Source organism: Empidonax traillii, unplaced genomic scaffold (genome assembly GCF_003031625.1).
Source record: "Empidonax traillii isolate 1590-97213 ecotype Southwest subspecies unplaced genomic scaffold, ASM303162v1 scaffold12:size2584012, whole genome shotgun sequence".
In the NCBI taxonomy this organism is placed as follows: Eukaryota; Metazoa; Chordata; class Aves; order Passeriformes; family Tyrannidae; genus Empidonax; species Empidonax traillii.
In genome coordinates this window covers 665,104-688,916 of record NW_020955205.1, presented here as the reverse complement: position 1 = coordinate 688,916, position 23,813 = coordinate 665,104, and the positions used below count along the sequence as shown (strand labels likewise).

At 49.8% G+C, this 23,813-nt stretch overlaps 2 protein-coding genes across 7 annotated transcripts in view; both read right to left on the bottom strand.

Annotated features, from left to right (window-relative positions):
- EDC3 (enhancer of mRNA decapping 3) overlaps nucleotides 1-23,813 on the bottom strand; it is a 649,718-nt gene that overhangs the window by 7,291 nt on the left and 618,614 nt on the right. Inside the window, exons 1-4 of one of the 6 annotated variants that reach the window (XM_027888182.1) lie at nucleotides 12,208-12,299; nucleotides 10,208-10,389; nucleotides 8,700-9,013; nucleotides 4,565-4,900 (exon numbers count right to left, since the gene is read on the bottom strand). In XM_027888182.1, the coding sequence (XP_027743983.1) occupies nucleotides 4,565-4,900; nucleotides 8,700-9,013; nucleotides 10,208-10,371 (814 nt within the window). In that variant the 5' untranslated portion in view covers nucleotides 10,372-10,389; nucleotides 12,208-12,299. Of the gene's footprint in view, nucleotides 1-4,564; nucleotides 4,901-8,699; nucleotides 9,014-10,207; nucleotides 10,412-12,207; nucleotides 12,300-23,813 lie in introns of those variants that run through there. The other 5 variants (XM_027888165.1, XM_027888201.1, XM_027888174.1 and 2 more) reach the window with 5 other exon arrangements.
- LOC114059547 (cytochrome P450 1A4-like) lies at nucleotides 13,876-20,335 on the bottom strand. The gene is made up of 7 exons (XM_027888119.1): nucleotides 20,251-20,335; nucleotides 18,164-19,033; nucleotides 17,821-17,947; nucleotides 17,478-17,567; nucleotides 17,266-17,389; nucleotides 16,618-16,704; nucleotides 13,876-15,197 (listed from the first exon to the last, which is right to left on the bottom strand). Exons 2-7 carry the CDS (start codon nucleotides 19,010-19,012, stop codon nucleotides 14,891-14,893), a joined length of 1,584 nt encoding a protein of 527 aa, XP_027743920.1. The 5' UTR covers nucleotides 19,013-19,033; nucleotides 20,251-20,335; the 3' UTR covers nucleotides 13,876-14,890.

Below are 23,813 nucleotides of genomic sequence, written 5' to 3'. Positions count from 1 at the left end.
CCTTTGCTGGTTGTAAAGCTGGAATCACCTGCCTGCAGACTCAGCAAAACACAGTTGTTGCCCCAAAAAAATCGGATGATTCTCTCCATAACCTTAAGGTTTGGATTTCTTTTCATTAATCATCATTATTTTTAATTATGATAAATTCTGCAGGAGTTCTGGCTGACCTTCCAGTGTCAGCCTCTCCCAGCATTAGCGCACAATTCGCTCCAGCTGAGCAAAAAAACTATCAGAGGGACAAAGGGACTTTGCCCCGTGAGCACTTTGTTTTTTTCCGGTGGTTGGATAAAGCAAACTTCATTTGCACTTTTCTCAAAAGATCCCAGAAACACTTCACACATCCAATATACACAAGGCAGTCATCCAGACACTGAAGAGCTAAAAGCTACAGAGAGTAGAAAAGTCAGTCAAGGACATGGCACACCAAAGAAAAAGCCATACTGTTGGCATCACCCTCTCAGGACATGCCCAGCCTTAGTTTTGAGGTCTGATCCTGGCTCATAAGTTCTGCCTGCCCATGTTTTCTTTCGCCATCTCCTTATAGTGAAGAAAAAAGGTTGTCTGAAGGACAGGCTTGAGGTCTGGTTAGGAGAGCACAGAAAAATAATGACACTTACTCCCCTTTTTTTGAGCACAGGCCTGCTTTTACTTGACAACTTTGACTCAGCAGCTGAGTCTAAAAAAAAATCACATTTATTTTCCAGAAAAGAGACACTGAGATGGAAACGGGGTATTTTCTACACTAACAGTGTTAACTAGAGGAGAACCTGCTTTGGACAAAGACTTAGCAGTACAGCAGGGAAATAACAAACACCTTACATACGTGAGAACCATGAGGACAGCCTGGCATGCTGGAGATTGTTCTGTATAGAGTCACTGATGATGAACTGGGACACTCCACCCTTCTGCAAACTCCTCTGAGCTACAACATTCCTGCAGCATGTTGGCTTTGCTAACAGACCTGATCCCAAAACACAGTGGTGTTCAAACACAGGTTGTTTTAGTGCCAACAGAAGGAACAGAGACAGACCTAAGCCAAACATGCATTTAAATTCTCCATCTGGACAGCTCTGGAAGTAGAAAAAGACAGTTCACACCTCCTGCAAGTATCAGCCTTTCCAGGGAGGCAGTTTTTGTTAAACACTTCCCAGTAAACAGACGAATCCATAGCAGCCAAAAGAATCGAGACTACTGGTGTTTTTAGGAGGGATTCACATGTGGAGCCCCAGGGATGGACTCAGCTCAATCGTGATCCAAGACCTGGTAAGCTACATTAGCTTCCGGTTTTCACTTTTGGTTGGAATATATTCCCTGCTTACTTCTAAAACACATGGTTGTGCCTACTTGACAGCCTGGCTCCACAAAATTAGCTCTCAGAAAAGCATCCTGGTGGACTGCAGCATTTATCCTATACATACCAACTTATTTGAGTAACAAAACCTCAGGCTGGAAGCTCTGAGTCTTTTGGGAAACTGACCTCAGCAGTTTGTTTTTCCCTCTGCACCATCCTGGTTACTTCCTAGCTCCATGGTATAAAAAAAGCACACAGGGATTCACAGACTTCTTCCTGTCCCACAGTGATAAGAGCTGGATATTAACTCCCTGTCAATCTACAGCATCAGTGTTTGTGCTGCTACAGCAGACAGAGAATCACTGTCTCAGTCAGGGCTCTATTAACACAATCGTTTTTCAGATTGGCCTAGGGAAAAAAAATGACAAAGCACTTCTTTCTCCTATAACTAAGAAGTGTTTTTTGCAAGTACACCTTGCCTTAGCAAACCAGAAAAAAACTCTGTAGGGAGAATTCCTGCCATAGACGTATCCAAAATAAACGCGCTTGGAGCTCTTGGCACTCATCTAATTTCAGCAGCTGCTCTTTGAGCAGCCTCTACAAGGCAGGCTACCTACAGCTCAGCATCCTCCTCCCAGTTGCCAAACAAAGAAATTGGGATTACTCTTTTTCCAAGAGACAGTCCACCATTACTCCAGGCAGACTGTCCCTCAGAGGGTTGCCTTGCTACAAAAAGCACTTGACTGACTGCCAGAAACAGCAGGAAAGTTACCACTGTTACAAGAGCTTTTCCTAGATGGCCATTAGTATTCCCTAAGCAAGAGTAAACTTCCTCACTGGACACAAAGGAAGTCATCCTCTGTGGGAAAAATATCCCGAGACACAGCACAGGGACAATTCCATCATCATTCATGGGACTGTGAACGTGCCCAGCTCAGCGCAGGCGACTGGCCACTGCCTGTCGTGTGACAGGCCAGCTTTTATTCCAAACAAATCCAGGATTCTAGAGGGGAGACTAATCAGCCAACAGCAGCTAATGAGGATGGTGAGACCCTGCAACGACCGAGGGGAGTCGCTGACCACCCTCCCTGGGCAGCCCTGCCAAGAGCAAAACAAGACACTTCTCCTTTCACGGGGCTGCTCCTCTCAGCACGCTGCAGATGGGCAGCCAGGAGCTCCAGAGGAAAGGATGACAGAGTTCAGCAAAGAGGATTTAGCTTTTATCCCTCAATTTACTTACTGCTGCCTATTGTATGGTGGTTTTCCTCTCAGGAATTCTACCCCTGGAATCCCGTATCAGCCATTCTGCTCAGATTGGCTGCCAACAGCGGCTTAGCTTTTGTTTCAGACTAGACACCTACAGAGGCCCTGTCTCCTCTCAAACAAGCCAGCTAGAAGATGGATTGACAAGTAGGAAATGTTAAAAAAAAAAAAAAAAAAAAAAAAAAAAACCAAAAAAAAAAAAAAAAAAAAAAAAAAAAAAAAAAAAAAAAAAAAAAAAAAAAAAAAAAAAAAAAAAAAAAAAAAAAAAAACTAAAAACCACCGAATAAATAGGAATTCACATACAAAACGAAGAGGCACTTATTCACACAGCACGCAGGCGATTGTTGCAGCTCCTTGCCACAGAGAGATGCTGAAAGCTTGCAGAGATTTAAAAAGTAAGAGGTTAAATTAAGCAGGAAAAAAGCCCTTAACACTGAACTCTCACTGCTGCCTCAGGAAGTCTTAGAATTGTGAAAGACAAAGCAGTGGGGGAAAAGTCTCACTGCGTGTTTCTTTCCCTTTTCCTTAAGGATCCTTGGAAACACAACACTGAGCTGGACAGTTCTGCTGGGACCCACTATTTTTAACTCTCCCTTGAGACCAGAACTGAGCAATAGGAAGAGGGATGACACAAATGGAAAACTAGGATATTGTTATATACCAGAACCATTAAAAAAAGAATACTTTCTAAAAACTGAAAAGCAGCAAATCACTACAGATCCATGAGCTTCCTTCCCTGAAGCGTTTCACACCCCAGATGGAATTTCTGGGCAGGGAAAGAATGACAGACCAAGGGCTTGCTCACACTTCTGCTCAGACCACCGGGATATCAGCTGTTTTGTGAATCTGCAAAAAGATCTGAAATTTGATTTTATTCTGACGTGGAAATGTTCCTGAAATGCCAACTTTCCTTTACTCCTACATTTTTTGCAAGCTAAAAACCAAAGTCAAGGCATCCCAACTAGGCTTAAGTTATTAAGGAATTTGGAGCTAAATGTGGCACAAAGCACACCTGCTATACTTAAGAGTTTGTATATGAAGAGAAATAAAAAGATTTGTCATAGTAAAATCTATTCACATCCATAAGTAGCTCCCTGTGAAATTACCATTATCCAGTGTTTGGCCAAAAAATTCTACTGAACATGAAAAAAGAACCCTTGCTTTCCCCAGAGCCACAGATTAGGAGCTGATTAATCTTTCCCTACATTTTGACTGAGGAGTACTGCTCACTGACCCACCCCACTTCTTTCTCCTCCATCCAAGAGCCGACTTGATAGCAGCAAGGACCAGAAATCAGAGTTGCAGGAAAACATCTGCACAGCAGCTGGCACCAGTGAGTCAAACTAATTTCCCCTGATGATACACTGGAATATTTCGACTCAGGCACCTGCCTAGGAGGTCTTCTTTCCTTTTACAACAAAAACCAATCTTCCAGGGCTCAGTCTTTCATACAGCAACAGTGGACAGTAAGTGAGGGGGAGACCCCACATAAGAAGCCTTTTGTACAAAGAATGTTTGGAATTATGAATGGGAAGAGCCAGAACTGTTTCTGGAACTGTATTTAAAACCATGCAGAAATTCAGAACTACGACCCAAGGAGTTTCAGAAGCACATGAAATCTCCTGCCTTTAAACATGAAAGCACAAAGCCTGAGACCATCCCTCTGGTCCCTCTCCAGAGCCAGCGATCGAGTCCATGCTGGTTCACTAGGCTACCAAAATCAAAGCAAGGATTTGAACATCTCTCATACAGTCCCCACTCCTGTTATCCAACCATCAGTTTCGTTCCCTACTGTAAAAAACACCTTTCTCCCCTACCTGAATATTTGTTACCTCAAAAATATTGCAAATAAAGGCTGTATGTAGATACACAAATCCAACCTCACGTGAACAAATGCCCTTGTTTGTACGGCATTAAGCTGACAGACACCCCTCGGAGACGAAAATCCACCCTATGTGTCTCAAAAAAGCAAGCAGTTTGGGTCCTTATCAGTAAGGGACGTGGCATACCCGTGCAGAATTCTTTGTTAGCGTTCTGAGGTACCACAATCCTTCTGTAGACTATGGGCTCCGATTCCAAGATGTTCTCGTCGTGCCGATAGCGAGCTGGTTTCTCACTGGGGGTCCCCCGGGAACGAGTGCCACTCCTCCTCTCGTAAGTTTCAATCTCTTCAAACACAGCTGCCTTGTCAAAAAGGGCCAGGTTCCCTTCAAAATCAAAATCAGTGTCTGGGATTTCGTCAATGTCATCCCCAAAGCACTCATCGTCCTTGCTCTTCATCTGCCCGTTCTTCAGGCCGCTCTTCTTCGGAGTCACTTGGTTTGGATGACGGCTACTGGATGACCCTAAACAAAAAAAAGAAAATCAAGTTGAAAGTGTGTCACAAATGGAAAAAGCCACTTGCTCAGCAAATTTTGAGAGAGAGGGGAGTTAAAGCTTACAGTCCTCACCCTCAAGGGATATTCACTTCCAAAAGAAGCCATCGACCTCATCCCTGGCATTACTCATGCTCAGCTAAGCCAGCAGAAAACAAACAAGAGCATCAGGAAAAGAATTTCCAGGGACTTTCTACCAGCAAACATAGAAAAACAAGCTTCACCACAGCAGCAGAAGTGTTTCTCCATGTTCTATTTAATCCCAGGCGGTGTCACATGGGTGGCAAGGTAATAAACTAACTGCAACCGACAAGTTTCCCTCCTATACTGAGCTCATATTAATCTAGGTGTGTGGCCCAAAACCTACTTTGGAATTTCCCTCAACTTCAGAAACTAGCATGTTTTATTTCACATTAGAGATCTTTAAGGGAGAACTTCAAACCGTGAATATAAAGCATCTCTTTTTCCTCACCTTTGCTATATTTCTGAATGACACACAGTCCATTCCCTCATTCCTATTTCGTTATCCTACTTATTCATCACCTTTCATGTTGAAGTACACTTCTTTCCAATCCATCACAAGTCACTGGGAAAGCCCAAATTCTCTGGAGTGAGACTGATGAAAGTCTCCTGCTTGTGGCTGGAGATTCACTGATAGAAATATGCAATTACAGTGTCAACATATCCCTTTACTTATTTCTTACATAATTATTATTCAGATCTAGACAATATTAATATGCTTGTCATTCCCAGTGTTAAATTTGCAATTACTAGAAAATATTTCAGGCCAATTCCTGCAATTGCAGGAATCACCAACAGTGTCCAACAGATGGAATAAGGTATCAAGCCAAAACTGACTGCAATGCGATAGGCACAAACTCCACAAGCAACCTGTCTCCTTTCTAAGCGCGAACAAGTCCAGCTTAACCACGTCTAACTTCTGCCATGCTTGAAAGATGACTTGCTAAGGATATGTACTCGGTTTTATTCCCAGTTAGGAATGCTTTGTCTCAACAAGGGATTTTTCCTGTATTTTAGACAGTGTGTGACTTGATTTTTCTAGAGAACTGTTACAGTGACTAACCCGAAAGCTTTCCCAGCCCCCACAGCCAGAACCCAAATCTTCAAGGCTTTGCAGAGTCATCATTCCTCACAAAGAAAGAAACCCAAAACACCCTTCTTCAGTGAGGAGAGACTATAAAACACCTTTTGTCACTGATGGAGACAGCAGAATTTTAGAATTGCTGGTGGCAAAACATGATTTAGGAGAGGGGAAAGGGTAAGCCTTTCCGGCACGTAGAATTCCAGTAGGCACACTGTAACCACTCATTTACGTGCATGGTTTTGAAAGCTTTTTAATAACAACTTCCCCTCTGTCCTAGATAAAGAGTTCCCAAACCAAAGGTGACACATAAACCACTCCAAAGCTGGACACAGCTTGGTATGGAGCTATAAACTGACGCTGCTGACGAGGGAATCACATCCGCAGCTGCCGCTATGAAGAACAAAAACGAGAAACGAAAACACAGCAGACCAAGTTCCCTCTAAACTCAGAAACTGCAGGTCAAAGCAAAAGCCAAGGGACTCTAGAATAAGCCAGAGCCTACAATGCCACAAGGGAAAAACATGCCTGCTTCTTGTGTCAGTGTCAAGTGTTAGGGCAACTCAGGTTGATCCTGTTACACTCCTTGCCAGATTCCTCTGCAGACAACTCCACGCTCCCCTCGGCTGGCCTGGAAAGCACAGTGTGGGGACAGAGCAGCTGATGTTAGCAGTGTGTAAATGCCAGTGGAATAAAGGGCTGCACCAGCAAGGCTGGGAGAACAATGGCTGGAAAGCTCCCTGGACTCCCCTGCAGCCACAATGAATGGGAGCCAAGAGCGTACCGCCTCAAAACATGCTGGCTTTGTGGTAGGCAGCTCCCTAATCCATACCGATGGATGCCACTCTGGAATACTGCTGACCCACACAGCCAGATGGCTTTTCACTGACTGCCTTACAATCTCCTAACACGAGCTGCACAGAACACGGCAGGGGCCTCCAACAAGCTGTGACCAAAGTAAGAGTCTTTCTCTTAAAGCATCATCTTTTAGACAGGAAAAACAGGCACCTGGTTCGCTCAGGGAAAAGAAAAGAGCCAAAAAAAAGGGTAAGGGGACAAAAGGGAAAGTCAGGCTACAGAAAGACAGATGTCTTAGTCCAGCTCCTTTCAGATCACAATTTCCAGAGCTTCTCCCCTGCATGAAGCTTATTAAGGAGAGCAGTCCATGGCTCCACAGTAATCTGGCAGCTCTCTGCCACACAGAAAAGCATCTCCCTCAAAAGATAAACAATCCTTCCTGGGTTTTTTTTGTTTCTAAGTTAAAAGAAAAAAAAAAAAAACACAACACCAGAAACTTTTCAAGCATAGCACACAAGCAAATGTAAAGTCTCCAGCAAGCTGGCTGGGTTCCTGCAAGATCCCTGGAGGAGCTCTTCCCGCCAGCCCTGGCACAACGAGCGTGGTGCCAGCACGGCACCAGAGCCATTGTTGGGAAATCTGCGTTGGTATTTGTTGTTTATTGATTCCTGTCACACAAGTACTCCAAAGGGGGAATTCTGTCCCTGGCTCGGCACGCTAAAGGCCAACAAGAGGTCAACTTTCAGCTGTATTAAGCCCTGTATGACTGAAGTTCTACGTGACATCTCAGGCCGGTTTTCCCTGGAAACCTGCACCCACACTCTCCATAAAGCCAGGACCATTCCCACCCTCCTCCCAAGATTCATGCATCATTCACCCTACTCTCCAAATACACACATTTTAGAGGGTAAGAGATAATTTCTCTACTTCCTTTATTCCAAGACAAATACAAGCTAACAATCTACAGCTAGGACCTTGCTCAACTTGTTTCAAATGTCTGTAAAAGAAAATGTGACCTGTTGTTGTGCTTATGCAAGCCCAACACAAGGTATTTGTGGGTTGAAGCAGTCTCTGCTCACCCCAGATCCACTAGACACCCTGGAAGGGGTGAAAACAATCCAGCTGTTGGTGGGGGAAGAAGACTTCCAGAGGTCTAGGAATTTCTCCATAAAAATACAGCCTTTGACCTCTTTAACTGGCCCGACCCACCTCGGTTTTGTTTCTTTTCTAAATACAAAGGGGAAGGGGGGAAATGAAGTCATGGAAATACACTGGATACATACTAATGCTTCAACAATGAAGTCATGGAAATACGCTGGATATATGCTGACATTTCAATAATTGGATGATTATGATCTGGAAAGCAGGGTATCTCAGGGGGCTTCGATAAAAAAAAAAATGAAAAAACCCAGTTCTGGCCCAATTTTGAAGATCTTATCAACAGAAACAAGAATAATGGATGTTTGACTTTGGGATGCTCTGATCGTATCTTACATCACCCTCATTCATTTGGGTTTTTAAGAGCACAGGAAAAAAACATTTGTAATTATATATAGGGTGATGATGTAACAGGTTATGGGCATACAGGCTTTAAATAGAAAAGCTTGGTAATATTGCAGTTTGTTTCCAGTTCCTTTTAAAGAAAAAGAAGAGGCTGGAAACTCTGCAATTTTCAAATAGGACAGATAGCAAGAATGAGGAAGTCTTTGAATTGGCATCAGACATTTTTTATGTACAGAGAAATATATTCTACTTCAGAATAATACATAGGGTGAGACAGAGAAAGTTTCCAGCCCCTTTTGCAGAGTTCTTGCTGAAGAAGGGAAGGTGTTGCAGCAGTAACTCAGGCAGGATAACACACATACTCACAGGAATTGTGTCTGCGACGGAAGCCTTTCGATTGAGTCAGCGTTTCCAGGTGTCGATCCATGTAGCTCTTGGAGCACTGCTGCTGTGGAGAGATGATAATATCCTGATTCTTCATGTCTGTTCTCCTTGGGATATTCTGCGGAGCGCTGCTGGAGATGGGCTTCTTTAACACTTTGCCAGTGCCGTTCTGACTGGGCCCCACCTGGCACCCAACCCCAGGGATGCCTGTTTCCATCTGCTGCAGATCCCCACATCTCCCGCTGTCCCCTGGCCCTGGGATCTCCAGAATCTTCAGCTCAGTAATGTCACGTGCCCTAAAAACAGGACAAGAAAACCAGACATTCAGGATTTTAGCTTTCCAGATATCTTTGCAAAAAAACCAAAAAAAGCTCCTAAAGAAAAACATCCAGCATTGCACGGTGGGATTGTTCTGATGTCATTATCAATACAAACAAGGGAATAAAAGGATTTTAATACTGAAACAAACAAGATATTTCCACAGACATCAAAATACTAAACAAAAATAACAAATATTCAATACTTCTATACTACACCTGGATTTTGTTTGAAAGGTTCTGTTCTCAGCTGAAACAGGAATCTGTCAATCAAAAACTGGAAGGAACTGGCCCAGACCTTTGCAAAAATCTGCATTAATTTAACAGTTTCTAGATAATTAATTACTCTTAGCCTTGAGGCTTCTATTACTTTCAATCCATTTCTACAGAATGCTGCCCTTAGATTAGTGCAGATAAATGCTCAGATGAAGACGGTGCTTGCCATTTCCACAGAAAAAAAGTATAAAGAAAACTAATCCAGCACTGGGCACAAGCCAAAAGGAAACAAAGAAGTGATTATAAAGACCTCCATTTGCACTGACTGCAAGAAATACATCAGAAATTCTAATTTTAACTTAGTATTTATCCAAGTGGGATATAAAAGTAGACAGACTTCCACACATCTCCTGGAAGGATGCAGTTGTTGCTTTTTCCCCACTCTCTCTCTTCAAAACCCAAGATTAAAAAAAGCATTGACTTTGTGGAGTTAATCTTACTGAAAAGTCAGTGACTCAGAGTCTTAACTATAACATTCTATGAAACAGGAAAATGTCCAGTGATGAGTGACTCCTATTTACGCCCTTTAAGCACAGTGTTACCAGGAACTGGTGGGAAAGAACTGCTGAGGGCAAAGCTCTAAAAAGCATGTCATCCTGCTCAGTTACCCAAACCCCTAACAACAGAATGTACACACACAATAATAAAGAAATATATATATATATACACACACAGAGAGTCTCACCCCCAAATAACCTCCAAGTCTGAGCTACCCACTCTACAATGTGAGCCAGAAACTAATCTCCTGCACACAGACTAACACAAACCCAAGAGGCACTCAGTAGCAGCAAGGAAATTCAGGGCAAAGAGGTCATTTCTGGTGGAGCGGGGAACCAAACACAACCACCCACCCAAACCATTGGGAAAAGGCAGGGGGAAAAAGAGACAGACACTAACCTGAAGGTGACTTCTGGCACGAGGCATTTGACCCCGTTATGGAAGGGCCGCGTCAGGGAAATGGTCTGGCTGACCTGATCCACAGCCGACACTCTTCCTTGGTAGACTCCCAAGCTTTCTCCACAATTAATCGACACGATGCTCCCAAGCCAGTCTGTAGCCATATTTCTGGCACACAGCTGCTGTGAAGAGACACAGACCTGGCTGTAAGAAGAGGCAGAAAAGGGACAACCTGAATTAGCATCAGCCGCGTCCCCCGGCCCATAAGCCCGGCTCCCACCCAGGCTCCGGCTCTGTCAGATTCTCCTTCCTTTGCGGGGAGGAAACAGCATCCCTATGGACACCAACGATCCCAGGGGGAGGGAAAATCCCTGGATGGGGCTTTGTGATGGTACCACAGATGTCTGACTAACTGATTTCAGGACTTACAGCTTCCAAGAGCATTTAGTCCTGCCTGTGAACATTCTCCCTGGGAGTTCAAATGAGGAATTTATCTTCACCTCTCTGTTTAAAATTCTGGCACGTGAACACCAGGGCAGAACAGCTTCTGTGAACAATCACAGCGAGATAACTGATCTCTGCAGGTGCAAGTGAAAACCAAAACCTTTAAGGGAACAGAGAGACACAGACGGAAGGAAAATCCCAAACACTGGAGCCCAGGACAAAAGGCTCCATGCTCTGCAGAGCCTGGAATATTAGTTATCACTGCCACAATTAAATAAATGAGAGGGGAAAAAGAAAAAAAAAAGAAAGAAAAAAGTTGCTCTGCTTTCCAGCACCAGAATCAGACACAAAAACCTCAAATTTGTTTAGTCAGATGTTCAGCCTCAACACACCTGGAAGCAGCTAAACACGTCCTTTGATCTGAGATTCCCTCAGAACACAGGGAGGTGACAGCCTCACTAGCATCACCAGACAGCAAGAGAGATGACAAGCTTCTAAATGTATAGATTTGCCTTTCATGCTGTAATCAAAGAGGGACAATATGCTTGGTATTTACTCTAAGAAACACAGCAGATAACCGACAGAGATCAACATCAACATACAAATCACATCCCTGGGAGAGGCATTTGACTTCTCTTCAAGCCTTTCCTGTGCTAAGCTTCTTGGAAAAAGATGTAAGGATAAAAAAACCCCAAAACTCTAGATGCATAAAAAAATCAGACTTCCCCAACTTTCAGAGGACTGAAAATAGGGATGCTTCAAAGGGCAGAAAACACTGAATTTTGTCACTAAGCCCTAAATTCATCAGGACCAGCCTCCTTTCCTTCCTGTTCTATGTATTTATATTAACTCACGATGACAATGTCTGCATCCCAAGGCGATGGCTGATAAAAAGCACTCTCAAAACACAGACAACACATCCCTAAGAACCTGCAGCAAAACTAAAACTTCATTCCCTCTCCTGTTTTGCTTTTTATGTCCCTTTAGGAAATAAGGGAAAGAGCTCAGCACACCTCATCACCTTACACGGATCCTTTAGAAAAATAAGAGCCTCCTTTCAGTAAAACAAAAAATAAATAAAATCTATGTTTGTGTGCAAATATAAACTAAACTATGCCAGGGCTGGATCGGGGTGGGCTGCCCTGATCCCCCTGGGAAAACACAGAGGCCCCCACAGGTAAACAGAAGGCCCCCCATAAGTAAACACAGGGACCCCCTCCACAGGTAAACAAAGGGTTCCCCACTGGTAAACACGGGGTCCACCCGAAAGGTAAACATGAGCCCTCCCCCCACAGGCTAACACGGGGCCCCCAGAGCTGAGTACCGGAGCCCCGCAGGCCTCCCGCCCCCGTGGCTGCCCCCGGCCCGGCCTCCCCACCGCGGCCCGGGCAGGCCGGCCGGGGCCTGGCGCCACAGCCGCGCCTCGCGAGGCCCAGCCCTTTCGAAAGGCCCCGTCTCGCCCCTGCCCGACCCCGCCGGACCCCCCGGCGTGCCGTGCCGATGTGTCCGTCCCGCCGCCGCCGCCGCCGCCGCCCCCCGTTTCCCGCTCCCCTCACCCGCCGCCGCCTCTCCCGCCTCACGGCCGCCCCTCCGCCTCGGCCACGCTCGGCCTGACGCCACTTCCGGCACCGCCCCTCTCCCACGGCGCTCCGGCCGCCGCCGGGGCCATAGAGAGGAGCGGGGCCGCCGCGCGCATGCGCAGTGCCCGCGCTGTCGCGGCGCGGACGAGCTGCCCCGAGCCTTTCGTCCCCTCTGTCACCTGTGTCACCTCTGCCACCATTGTCACCTCTGCCACACGCCCGGCGTCTTCTCCCCGTCCCCCGGTGCCAACGCTGTCACACATTCGCCCCCACTTCCATGGTTGTCAGCGTGTCCCCACCACCTCCATCGCACCTCCATCGCCTCTGTGAGCTCTGCCGCCTCTCCGTCGCCGCTGTCGCATGTCCGCTGTTCCGCCCTCATCACGACCGTCACATCTGTATTGCTACTGCTGCTGCTGCTGCATGTCCTCTGTCGTGTCTCCGCTGCTGCCGCCAAATGTTCTCCATCCCCTCCATCATCCCTCCATCCCCCTCCATCACACCCCCATCACCTCTGTCACTTTTCCATCCTCTCCATCACACCCCCATCACCTCTGTCACTTTTCCATCCCCTCTATCACACCCCCATCCCCTCTGTCACCCCTCCATCCCTTCCATCACACCCCATCACCTCTGTCACCTTTCCATTCCGTCCATTCCCTCTATCATCTCCACCCCCTTCACCCCCTCCTTCACACCTGAATCACTGCTGCCACTCCTCCATTCCACCTCCATCATCTTCATCCCTTCCATCGCACCTCCATTCCCTCCATCCTCTCCCTCTGGCTCACCGGCAGACACAGACACATTCATCTCTCACTTTCTCCTCGTTACCACCCGCTTTCCCCGCTCCGCAGCTGGAGGCTGTTTTGCTCATTACCGGGAGGAAGGAGCGGGTGGAGTGCTGGATCCGTCTGCCGGTCGCTAAACACAGGCTGGGCCGGGGACACTAATTAGGAACAAAATCATTCTGACAGCAGCCGGTAGCAGTAACACGGAGGTGAGCGAGATCACAGCAAGAGGAAGGCTCTCCTGCTGCAGAGCAGCTTTCCATACCACAACACCAAAAATAAAAATAATTCCGTGGTCCAACAGGGCTGGAAATGCCAGGGGGCTGATACCTGCAGGGATGCCACTTCAGGGATGCACAGACCCCAGTTTTCCATGTACTAATTATTCCAATGGGAAATTAATGTTTATAGCCTTTTTTGTTTGTTTTAAGGGAAATTATGCAAAGCTTCAGATTTCACTGTGCTCCAAGATGGGGATAAGTGATGGCATGAAACATCCCTCCATAGAATGCTCCCTGAGAGGTGGGTTCTGACCTACTGATTCCATTTTGAGGGGGGCTAGAAAGGCTAGTCCTGATTTTTAGTGAAATCCTGAACTGATCCAGAGCTTGGCATCACCTCTCTGCAAATCCCAGCTGAGACTTTAGACAGCAGGAGAACCAGAGTCAGCTCCCATGGGGACTAAAAACTTACCCCAGTGCCACTGGTGTCACAGCCCACTCATGTTCCATAGGAAAAAAAAAACCTGATGAGAAACATCAAGTCAGATTTCTAACGATGATAGAGAGGTGTGGGGTGCTTATTTGCCCTAAAAATCATTTCCCAGTGGAATAAGACCATCAAGAAACTTAAGAAACTTTCAGATAATCATTTATTGGCTTAGAAATATTGTGTGATTTCTATCAAAGCACACGGCTACATTCCATACAAGTACAAACAAGCAGCAATTGCTGCTCTGTTTGCCATGAGGCTTCATCTTCCACTGGCTAAAGCAGAATGCAGCATAAGGCACCTCCTGCAGTCCTCAAATCCTTGTTCCTTTAATTAGTCTGGATATAGAAATCTATTGCTTGATAAGAAAAAAAACCTATTAATTAAAAAAAGCAGCAAATACACAGTTAGTCTGAAAGCCAGCAGTGTCCTACTGTTCCTCTGTTTTTCCTGTCCCTTTTTCCCAGTCCTTTGATATTTTCCAGGCTTTGTGTTAGGAGTTCAGTTAATATCTCAATTTGGGAGCAGCATTGCTTATGGACATGTTTATTTTTCCTAGCAGTGTGCCACCAAGGATTGGTAGAAACTCTCGGGGACTCACTTCATGAGTTAACATTCAAGGAATTCAGGTGTGTGGGTGCACACAGGACAGGTCCTCTTGAGGTGGGTTCTGGTGCAGACTTGAGAGCCCTTCAGAAGGCACCTGGAGCAACGGGAAGCACCCGTTCCCATTGGCACAAAGAGCTGAAGGCTTTGGAAAACAGCCTTTCACCCTGTGAGATAAGGCTGGTCAGGTTTCTCTGAGGTTTGTTTATATTTGGATGAGGGCAGAGGACATCCCACCAACATCCCACCCTGCTTCTCCCACCCCCAAGGATCCTTCTCCCCACCACAGGGCTGCGATTCCCCTGGATCTCTCCAAGAGGAATGAGTGCTGGACCTCTGGTGAACATCCATGTGGGAAAGGGTAATGGAGCTGGCTCCAGGGGCTGCGAAGAGCCTAACAAAGCCAGCTTTATCCCACCCTGCTCCCATCTCCATGAGAGGAACAAGCCTCCAGTGAAGCAACACAACAAGGGGCTGTGCCTTATCAAAAGCAGGCTAAGTGTCTGATGCTGAGGGCTGGCTTTCCTCTGCAAGGCAACACTTCTGGTGGCTTATGGAGAGCTTTTTCCGGGAAAACGCTGCTTGATCTGGAAGCATTCACACTTCTTGTACTTCATGGTCAGTCCGTACTGAGGGGTGATGTCCACCTCCTGCCCGGGGCGGAGGCTGAACTCCAGCTGCTGCAGCAGGGTGGTCAGGAAGAGGAAGATCTCCCACCGGCCGATGGTCTCCCCAATGCATCGCCGCTTCCCCAGGCCAAAAGACAACACCTTTTCACTCTCTGTCCTGTTTATCTCGGTCCCCCCAGGGTTGAGGAACCGCTCGGGGTTGAAGGCTGAGGGTTCCTTCCAAAGGTTCCTGGGGCAGGAAAGAGACACACCTGAGGATACCGTTTTATCACAGAATCAGAGAATGGTTTGGAGACCTTAAAGCTCATCTTGTTCCACCCCCTGCCATGGGCAGGGACACCTTCCACTAGACCAGGTTGCTCCAAGCTCGATCCAACGTGGCTGTGAACACTTCCAGGGATGGGGCAGCCACAGCTTCTCTGGGCAACCTGTGCTGGGGCCTCCCCACCCTCACAGGGAAGACCTTCTTCACCATATCCCATCTAACCCTGCCCTCTGGCAGTGGAAAGCCATTCCCCCTTGTCCTGTCCCTCCAGGCCCTTCACCCATTGTGAAGGGGTCAGTGATCAATAAAATCTTCTTGTAGAGAGAAGTTTTGCCGTGCTGTCTCATTCCACCACCCAAAAAAACCTCTGGCAAGCTCTATTCCTGATCTAAAATGCCAACTCTGTGTCAGACTCCATCAGCTCAGTCTATTGAAACCTCTGTTCCAAGCTCAGATTGTGTTTGCCTGTGCAGATACTGGAGATGGATTTAATTCTGCATGCAGCCACCACAGACCCTGCAGTTCCAACACAGAAGCCAGTCAGCAGGGAAGAAAGGAGACCAGAGGTTTCCTCTTTTTGAATCATCCCAGCAAAACTTCCCAGTGTGTCCCAGCTTGGCTGCTGGAAGGTGCCAAGTGGGATTTAACAATGCCTTAGCTGAGAATTTCTGTTTGGATATGGGGAATCCTCTCTGCCCTAAAGACAGCATTCCTGTTTCATGCTCACCAGAGCAGCAGGAGCAGAAGGAATATTAGAAGGTTTCTGTGCTGCTGGGATATTTGGATACAAATATCTTGAGTTTCTGATCCAAAATACCCAGTCTGGGAACCACCTTCTGTATCAAGCCTTGATCAGCTTACTCCCCACCAAGAGGGTCTCTACTGGGGAGCAGTGGAGAGACAAGATGGGACTTTGGTTTCCAGACCCCCTTTCATTCCCAAAACTGTTCATCAGCAATCACAACACGAGCCTATCGAGTTTACCAAGAGTCACGTCATGACATTCTTCTCCCTCAAAGAGGGAACCAGGCCATTCCCCTTGAGCACATCCAAAGCCATCAACTCAGATCACAAGATCTGCTTGGCAGAAGGATCTACTGATTCCTGATTATCCAGCAGCCTGAGCTTCCAGCCCTTGCCCTGTGCATCGAGGGCATCACCACATAAATTGAGTAAACCCTGGCATTGGGGAGCTGTGGAACCTGGACCAGCTCCACGCCCATGAAAGCCAAGGCTGGGCTCAGCATCAAATCCACGTGATTTTTGGTTCAGTCTGCCTTTTCCTTTGTGATCCATTCATCTTTTGTCATAAGGATCAGAGTGATCCTAACACCAAGCAAACCCGTGGCAGCCCAGATGAACACAGGGGGTTTGGAATACTCACTCATCGTGATTCACTTGCCACTGGTTGATAAACACACAGGTGTTCTTGGGGATGTAGTAGCCATTCAGCACCGTCGCTTTTGTTGTGCTGAAGGAAACACGGGTGGGAAGAGAAGTTAGAGGAGACCCACAGCTTCATGACAAATCAAAGCTTGGCAAGTCCTTCAATAGCCTATTTTTTGCTCTTAGGAATGGCTAGAAAATACCACAGATTGTCTTTGGGGGATTAAATAGTCTTGGCCATACTTTCCTAAAGCAGAAAGATTCCAGTTTCATTTCACAACTCATGCCAGATGAGTTGTGATGTGGTCTCTCCCAAGGTAGGAGGAAGTTATAAATCCAGGTATGTCCACCATCCCTCTGCTAGCAAAGATTTTGGAGTGAAACTACCCTCAAAGCAAAGGAAGCAATCCCAGAACAGCAGCAAGCTGGAATACTTCCCCCTAGCAGGAATCAATTCCCAGGCAATTAATCTGCCTAAATGGAACCTCCCAGAAAAACTACTCCAAAAAAAAAAAAAAAAAAAAAAAAAAAAAAAAAAAAAAAAAAAAAAAAAAAAAAAAAAAAAAAAAAAAAAAAAAAAAAAAAAAAAAAAAAAAAAAAAAAAAAAAAAAAAAAAAAAAAAGGTGTCAGCTGCTCCAGCCCATACCTGTGTGGGATAGTGAAGGGCAGGAAGGAAGAGTGCCTGAACATCTCCAGGATAAAGGCTTCTGTGTAGGGCAGCGTGCCCCGGTCCGACAGCCGGGGTCTCCTCTCCCGGCCGATGGTCTGGTCTGTGGGAGGTAGAATAGAGGAAGAGGGTTGGGATCAGTGCTGACCAGAGAGGTTTTGGCCCCAGAGGAAGGTGGTTCGTGGACTCACCTAGTTCTTTCTGGATCTTCTTCTGGATGTTGGGGTACAAGGCAGCGTACATGAGGCTCCATGATAAGGCAGTTGTCACAGTGTCAAAGCCTGGATGGACATGGAAAAGGTGCTTAGTTATCAGAAGAGGACAGGTGAGTGGGAGTTACAGATCCCACCATGGTTGCCGTAGAGTGATTCCCCCATCAGCTGTCACTGAAAAGCTCTGACCACTGCTAACGAGTGCACCCAAGGGATCAACAGCAGCTCCACACACCCAAACACGGCCAAGGTCTCCGACCAACAGCTTCACCTCCCCCTTCAGCCTCCAGCACCATGCCTTTACTCTCAGAAACATTCTCACCTGCCCCAAAGAGGTCGTTGACAATGTTGATGATCTTCTCATTGGAGAGCTGGACATGGGTATCCTCCCCAACACTCTTCTCCTGGCAGTGCTCAATCAGCGAGTCCGTGATGTCCCGGATGTGCTCCTAGGGAAGAGCTGGTGGCTCAGGAACATCACAGACACATAGGGATGGGGAAACATCCCCCAACTAGTGCTGGCTCCCGGAGAGCAGATTAGAGTGCTCCAAGTAGCTTTCCTGGGCAAGGCGGGGGAATGAGGGTGTACCCTCTTCCCTAATTTCCCAGGCAGCATCTCTGGCAGTTACATCTCCACCCACATCAAAGGGCATCCAAGCTCTTACCTTATCAAAGCTGGTGTAATGCTCCTGCACAATCTTTTGTACAAAGATGTTGAATCGCCTATTGACGTCCTTAAAGAGCTCCATGGTGCGGCTGGGAAGGTACCGGAGCAAGGGCATGAAGTCAGCAGGGTGGCCAGCACCAGCCACTTCCCCAAATTCATTGCCCAGGTCCACCACGCTGAGCAGCTCCTGGTCGTTGTGCTCGTAGCGCTTGCCAAAGCACATGGCACAGATGACGTTGGCCACCGACACCACCAGGTACTGGTTAAGGTCAATGCTCTTCTTCTCCTCCATCACCTGCAGGAACTTGGTGACCAGGTACTCAGCCTCCTTGGAGACGTGCTCCTCCAGCAGGCAGGTGGAGGCAGAGTTGGGGCTGGGGGCAATGGAGAAGGTCTTCAGGGCACTCTGAGCCAGCTTCCTGCGGGCTTTCCACACCTCCCCAGAGTCGGGGCTGAAGGCCAGGCTCTGCCCATTCGAAATGTACTGGAAGCTGTAGAGGTCAGGGCGCCCCATGAAGTCCTCTCCTTGCTTCACCAGGGCTTGCTTGATGGTCTCCAGCCCACTCAGCACCACAACGGGCCGCATGCCAATCTTGACCTCCATCACGTCCCCGTACTTCTGGCTCAGCTTGGTCAGGGCCAGGTGCGTGTCCTTCCGCAGCTTCAGCACATTCCCCAGGATGGGATAGCCCCTGGGTCCCGGGGGGCTCTTCAGCCCCTTGGGCACGTGCTGCTGGAGGGACTGCAGCAGCAGGAAGACCAGGCAGAAGACAGCAGCCACGAGGAGCACTTCGGTGGCCGAGATGAGCCCTTGGCTCCCCACCGGCAGCATCGCAGCCTTCACCATTGCTGCTCACGGGTAGAAACCCTAAAGAAGTGAACCAGAATGTGGGCAAGGGCTGGCATCAGCAAAGGGCTGAGTCCTGTGGATGTTCCTGACGCTGAGACAGGGCACCCAGAGCCCTGAAACAGCTCAGGCTGACAGACCTGCCCATGCAGCACTGGGGGTTTCAAGGGGCAGAAGCTGGAGACGTGGAAAGACTCCAAACACAGTCACCTATGGCTAAAAGGGGGACCTCAGCCCCCCAGAGCCTTCAGTGATGCCCCTTCCCCCAGAGAAGACCTTTAGACAGGCAGGCAGAATCCTTAGTAATAAATCAAAGAGGGGCAGGTCCATGGAGCACCTCTAGGTTCAGACACTTTTAGTAGTGACTGCACAGGACTGTGGGCGGGAGAGCTGGGCTTCACTTCTGATCCGCAGGTGCTGCAATTTTCTGCCCTTTAGGAAACGCCTTGAACTAAAAAGCAGGTTTTTTTGTTAGCCAGGATTGGAAGGAATAGGTCCCACAGCTTTTTTCTCTGCCTGCCAGGGAAGCAAAGGTGCCCTCTTAATCACAGGACCTCTCTTTTCTCCTGCGAAGTGTTTTACAGACCTCTTGACTAGAGGAGAGCTGATCCTGATTTGAGTCACCCTAGCCTCTGCTTGCCAGCAGACTAGTCACAGCATTGCCAGGAACCTTCCCAAAGTCTGATGGCCACAAAAGATAACCATGGCTGTAGCAGGGGGCCGGCAGGACGAGTGCACCCTGCTCTCAGCTCTGTCCGAAATGATGGAATCATAGAATACCTCAAGTTGGAAGGGACCCATAAAGATCATCGAGTCCAATTCCGAGGTTCTCACAGCACTAAATCCTTCAGAAAACCCCAAGCAGGTGTGGGAAGAGGTTGAGTGTAAAATCCCACCTCCCCTAGGGTTTGGCAGGGTGCTATAGCACCCCACAGGACACCAGTGGAGTGATGATTCTGGGGGGCTGTTGGGGCCCCTGCACCGCAGTGGGTGCAGCCTAGCTGAGACCCCCTCCCAGTCCACGGCAGCGGAAAGACCCATGAGGGGAGAATTTCCTCCAGGACCCTCAAGAAACCACCTACGGATAGGCTGGGGAAGGATGATGCGGGAGGTATAGGGGAGTGGAAAGTGAGGACAGCCCACGTCGGGGCTGTCCATCACTTGGGGGTGCGTCGGGGGAGCTGGAAGCGGCCCCCCGACACCTCTCCATCGTTAGTCAGAGCTCTCCGGGTACTCACCTCGGTGCGGAGCGGGGCGGCGAAGGGGCCCGATCCCGCGGCAGGTGCCCGCTCCCTCCGGCTCCTGCTTTTTATGCATCGCCCCATGCTCTGATTGGTCCGGCCACCTCCCGTCACGTGACCCCCAACTCCCCAAGAACTCCCTGGACCCCCCTACGCCCCCCCCTCCCTCCCCGGGGGTTCCCCCCACGCGTGGAGTGCGGGATCCCCGCTCCCCCGCGCATCCCTGGAGGGGAGGCTGGGAGGTCGGCGGGGGGGAGGAAGAAGGAGGGAGAAAGGGTCCCAATGGGCCGTGGCATGGGGGTGGGGGGTGGAGGGGTGTCGGTGCCGCCCGTGGGTTCCAACCCGGGGCGGGCATCGCGTGCGAAGCGGGCGGGATGTTTGGGCAAACCCGCACCGCCCCGGTCACTCCAGTCACGCTACCGGCAGGATCTTAAAGGCGCCGGTCCCGCGCCCCGCTGCTCCCCACGACCCCGCCGGGGGGCGCCCCGGCTCCCCTCGAGCCCCTCCAAACCCGCAGGGTTCCGTACACACACACTCGCGCTCCCTGCGTTGGTGCCCGCAGCCCCGGGATATCTCCGGTGTCCGGAGCCGCGGGGCGAGCGGGAGCGTGGGAAAACCGCCCCGGAACGCGAGGTGCGGGGCAGGAGCGGGGGGGATTGGTGTGTTCACCACGCCACGGGGCTCTGAGAACACGTGGGGATGAGCGTGGACCCTCCCGCCGCGGGGCTTAAGCGATCACACCCCTCGGCGGGGGCTTTGCTCATCCCGCCGTCGGTGTTCCCGCTAAAGGAGAAGCGGGGGTCAGCGGCCCCGTGCGTCTCCCCCCACCCTACGCTGCGGGACCTCCTCACAGCCCCATCGGGTCCCCGTACGGAAGAGGCGGCGATGGCGCCTCGGGGGTCACAGCCCCGGCTGCCCCGGCCAGGTTAAAGATTGCCCAGGTTCGCGTGAGAAGCCGCCGTGCCCTTTGTCACCTCTGTCCCCTGGTGACGGAACGACCCGGGGGGCGAGGTGGGGCTGGGATGGGGCAGAGGGTGCAGCCAGAGGGAATGGGTCACGTCGGGGAGGAAGGCTCGGGAGTCCAAAGGGAGTCTCGGGCAGAGTTTGCAGCCTCCATCCCAGGTCCCCGTGGGGTGACAGGCCAGGATCTGCCCTTCAGGGAGGACAAGGGGGACCAACCCGCACCCCAAATCTCCCCCCCTCCACCCGTATCCTTGTTCCCAGCCCAGCTGCAACGAGATGGGAGATATGCCAGGGGGGGTCCCACCCCGCCGGGGGGTCTCAGAGGTGGCATTAGGGACATTGCGTGCGAAGGGGCTCTGGCCAGACCCGGGAGGGCTGCCCCGGTCACTCGCAGTCACGCTATGGGTGGGTGGGGGGGAAATGGCTTTTAAAGGACCAGGGCGGTGGCCCCACGTTCAGGAGCCTGGCCCGGGGTCAAGGCGGCGCCAGAGGAACTCAGGATCAGCTCAGAATCAGCTGACCCCCCAGCTGTCTGGGTGTTAGGGGGAGTGGGGAGTCCCCAGCACACATCATCAGGGTCAACAGGGGTGCACCCCTCTGCCACAGGATGCTGTGTCATCTGCAAGGGGACAGCAGCCCCCTTGTCACTTGTGTCTCCCTCGAACAGAAACAGTCATCCCAGCCCTTTCCAGCCACAAGGAATGGGACAGAGGGTGGTTTCCCACCCTGCAAAGAGGAGAGGTTTCAGTTGTGCCACTACAATGTCCCCTTTTGGGGTCCAGGGGACACTGAACAGCGCTCTGACCCCCAGGAACACAGCGTGGGGCATGACCACAACTGTTCCCATGGCTCGGGGCACATATGAACCCCAGGTGGGAAAGTCTCCAGCACGGCAGCACCTCATCCAGCATGCAGGGGCACCCACACACATGGCTCCCAGGTGTGCCCACGTCCCTCACACGCAGGCGTGAGCGTCCACCCCATGTATCTGTGCAGCAGCGCAGGTGTGTCTTTGCACAGACAGACCGCACACAGACCTTGCACACACAGAGCATCCGTGTTCATGGGCATGCTCATGGATGCAAACATCCTTTGTGCTCCTTATAGACCCACAACCCTCCTGTATGTGCACGTGCTCATGCACACACATGCCCTGCCACATGTGCACATGCCTGCAGGCACCGTCATCCTCCTGCTCACGTCTGTCCTTGCACGCACACGCTGGCACAGCCAATCCCGTGGGATGGCGACCCACAGAGGGAAGTGTAGTACAAGACCCACTAGAGACCCACTAGAGACAGGGGACTGGCAGCATTGCCCCTGCTGCTTCACAGCCAGTCCTGGGGACCCGAGGGCTCAGCGAGGGATGGTGGCTGGGGGTAAGGATGTGTGTTTGGGGGGTGAGGCTGCCTGGCACGCAAGGCAGCAGCTCTTAACACTGTTCTCATCAGGATGCACCCTGCCCTCTCAGGGCTTGGCAGCCAGCACAGAGGAGCCAGGAAGGACTGGGAAGGAGAGGAAGAGTGGCAGGTGGGCCCCAGGGAATGCCTTGGGGGTTCCTGGTTTGGCCCCAGGACCCTCCCCAGCTTCTCCAGAGCTTTGGGATATGATGGATTAGGAGAGGCGGGGGTGAGTTCCCCATCAGCACAAAGCCACCAAGGTCTGAAATGCTGCCAGGGGGAGGAGGGGGGGTCACTCAGTCCTCTACCCACCCAACCCCATGCAGTGGATACAGATAGATCCATAGGGTTGGGAGACAGTGCTTGTCCCAGACAAGCACTGCCTCTGCAAAGCTGCAGGCTTCCTCCCCAGAAGCATTCCCAGGGGTCTTCCTCACCAGTGAAACTGGGGCTGGGAGGGCTGCGACATTCCTGGGAATTATCAGCAGGAATATTAGGAGCCAAGGTTTTGTAACTGTTCTTGCCAAACATTAATGAACGGCGTCATTGCTATTAATGAGTCCGATTAGACCAGATGTTGAAAGCCCTTATTAAATATTAGCTCAGCTTTTACCCGGGCCAAATTCCCACTGGGATTTTTGAAGATTGACTGAAACTTCGGGCCAAACCTCAAAGCTCTGGCTCATTCCTGCTCATCCCAACTGCACTTCCCATATTTCCCCAAATTTTTGCCCCAGCTCAAGCAGCAGCCTTTCTGGCTCAAACACTTCCTAACCAGTGTCACACTGGCTTGGGGAGGATGAACTGCCTCAGCCTTGCCCTGTGGTGCCTCTTTGCCTCTCCTATCTCTCCAGCTCACCTCTTCCCCTCTGCCCCGCCACTCCTCCTCCTCACTGCCTGTTTGCCCCGGAGGAGCCAGGGGAACAGAGCCAGCTGCCTTCTCACGCAAACCTGGGCAATCGTTAACCTGAGCCTGGCTCTGCTGCTGGCCCAGATGATCCTGCCACCACCAGTCCTAGGACATGGAGGCCTTGCAGGTGTTTCCCCAGGGATGGAGAGGGCTGTGGAGGTGGATGCCTTGCCACAAATGCATCCCCTCGCTCACAGCCTGCAGCTCCCAGCACCTGTATAGAATCATAGAATCATAGAATTAACTGGGTTGGAAGAGACCTCCGAGATCATCAAGTCCAACCCTTG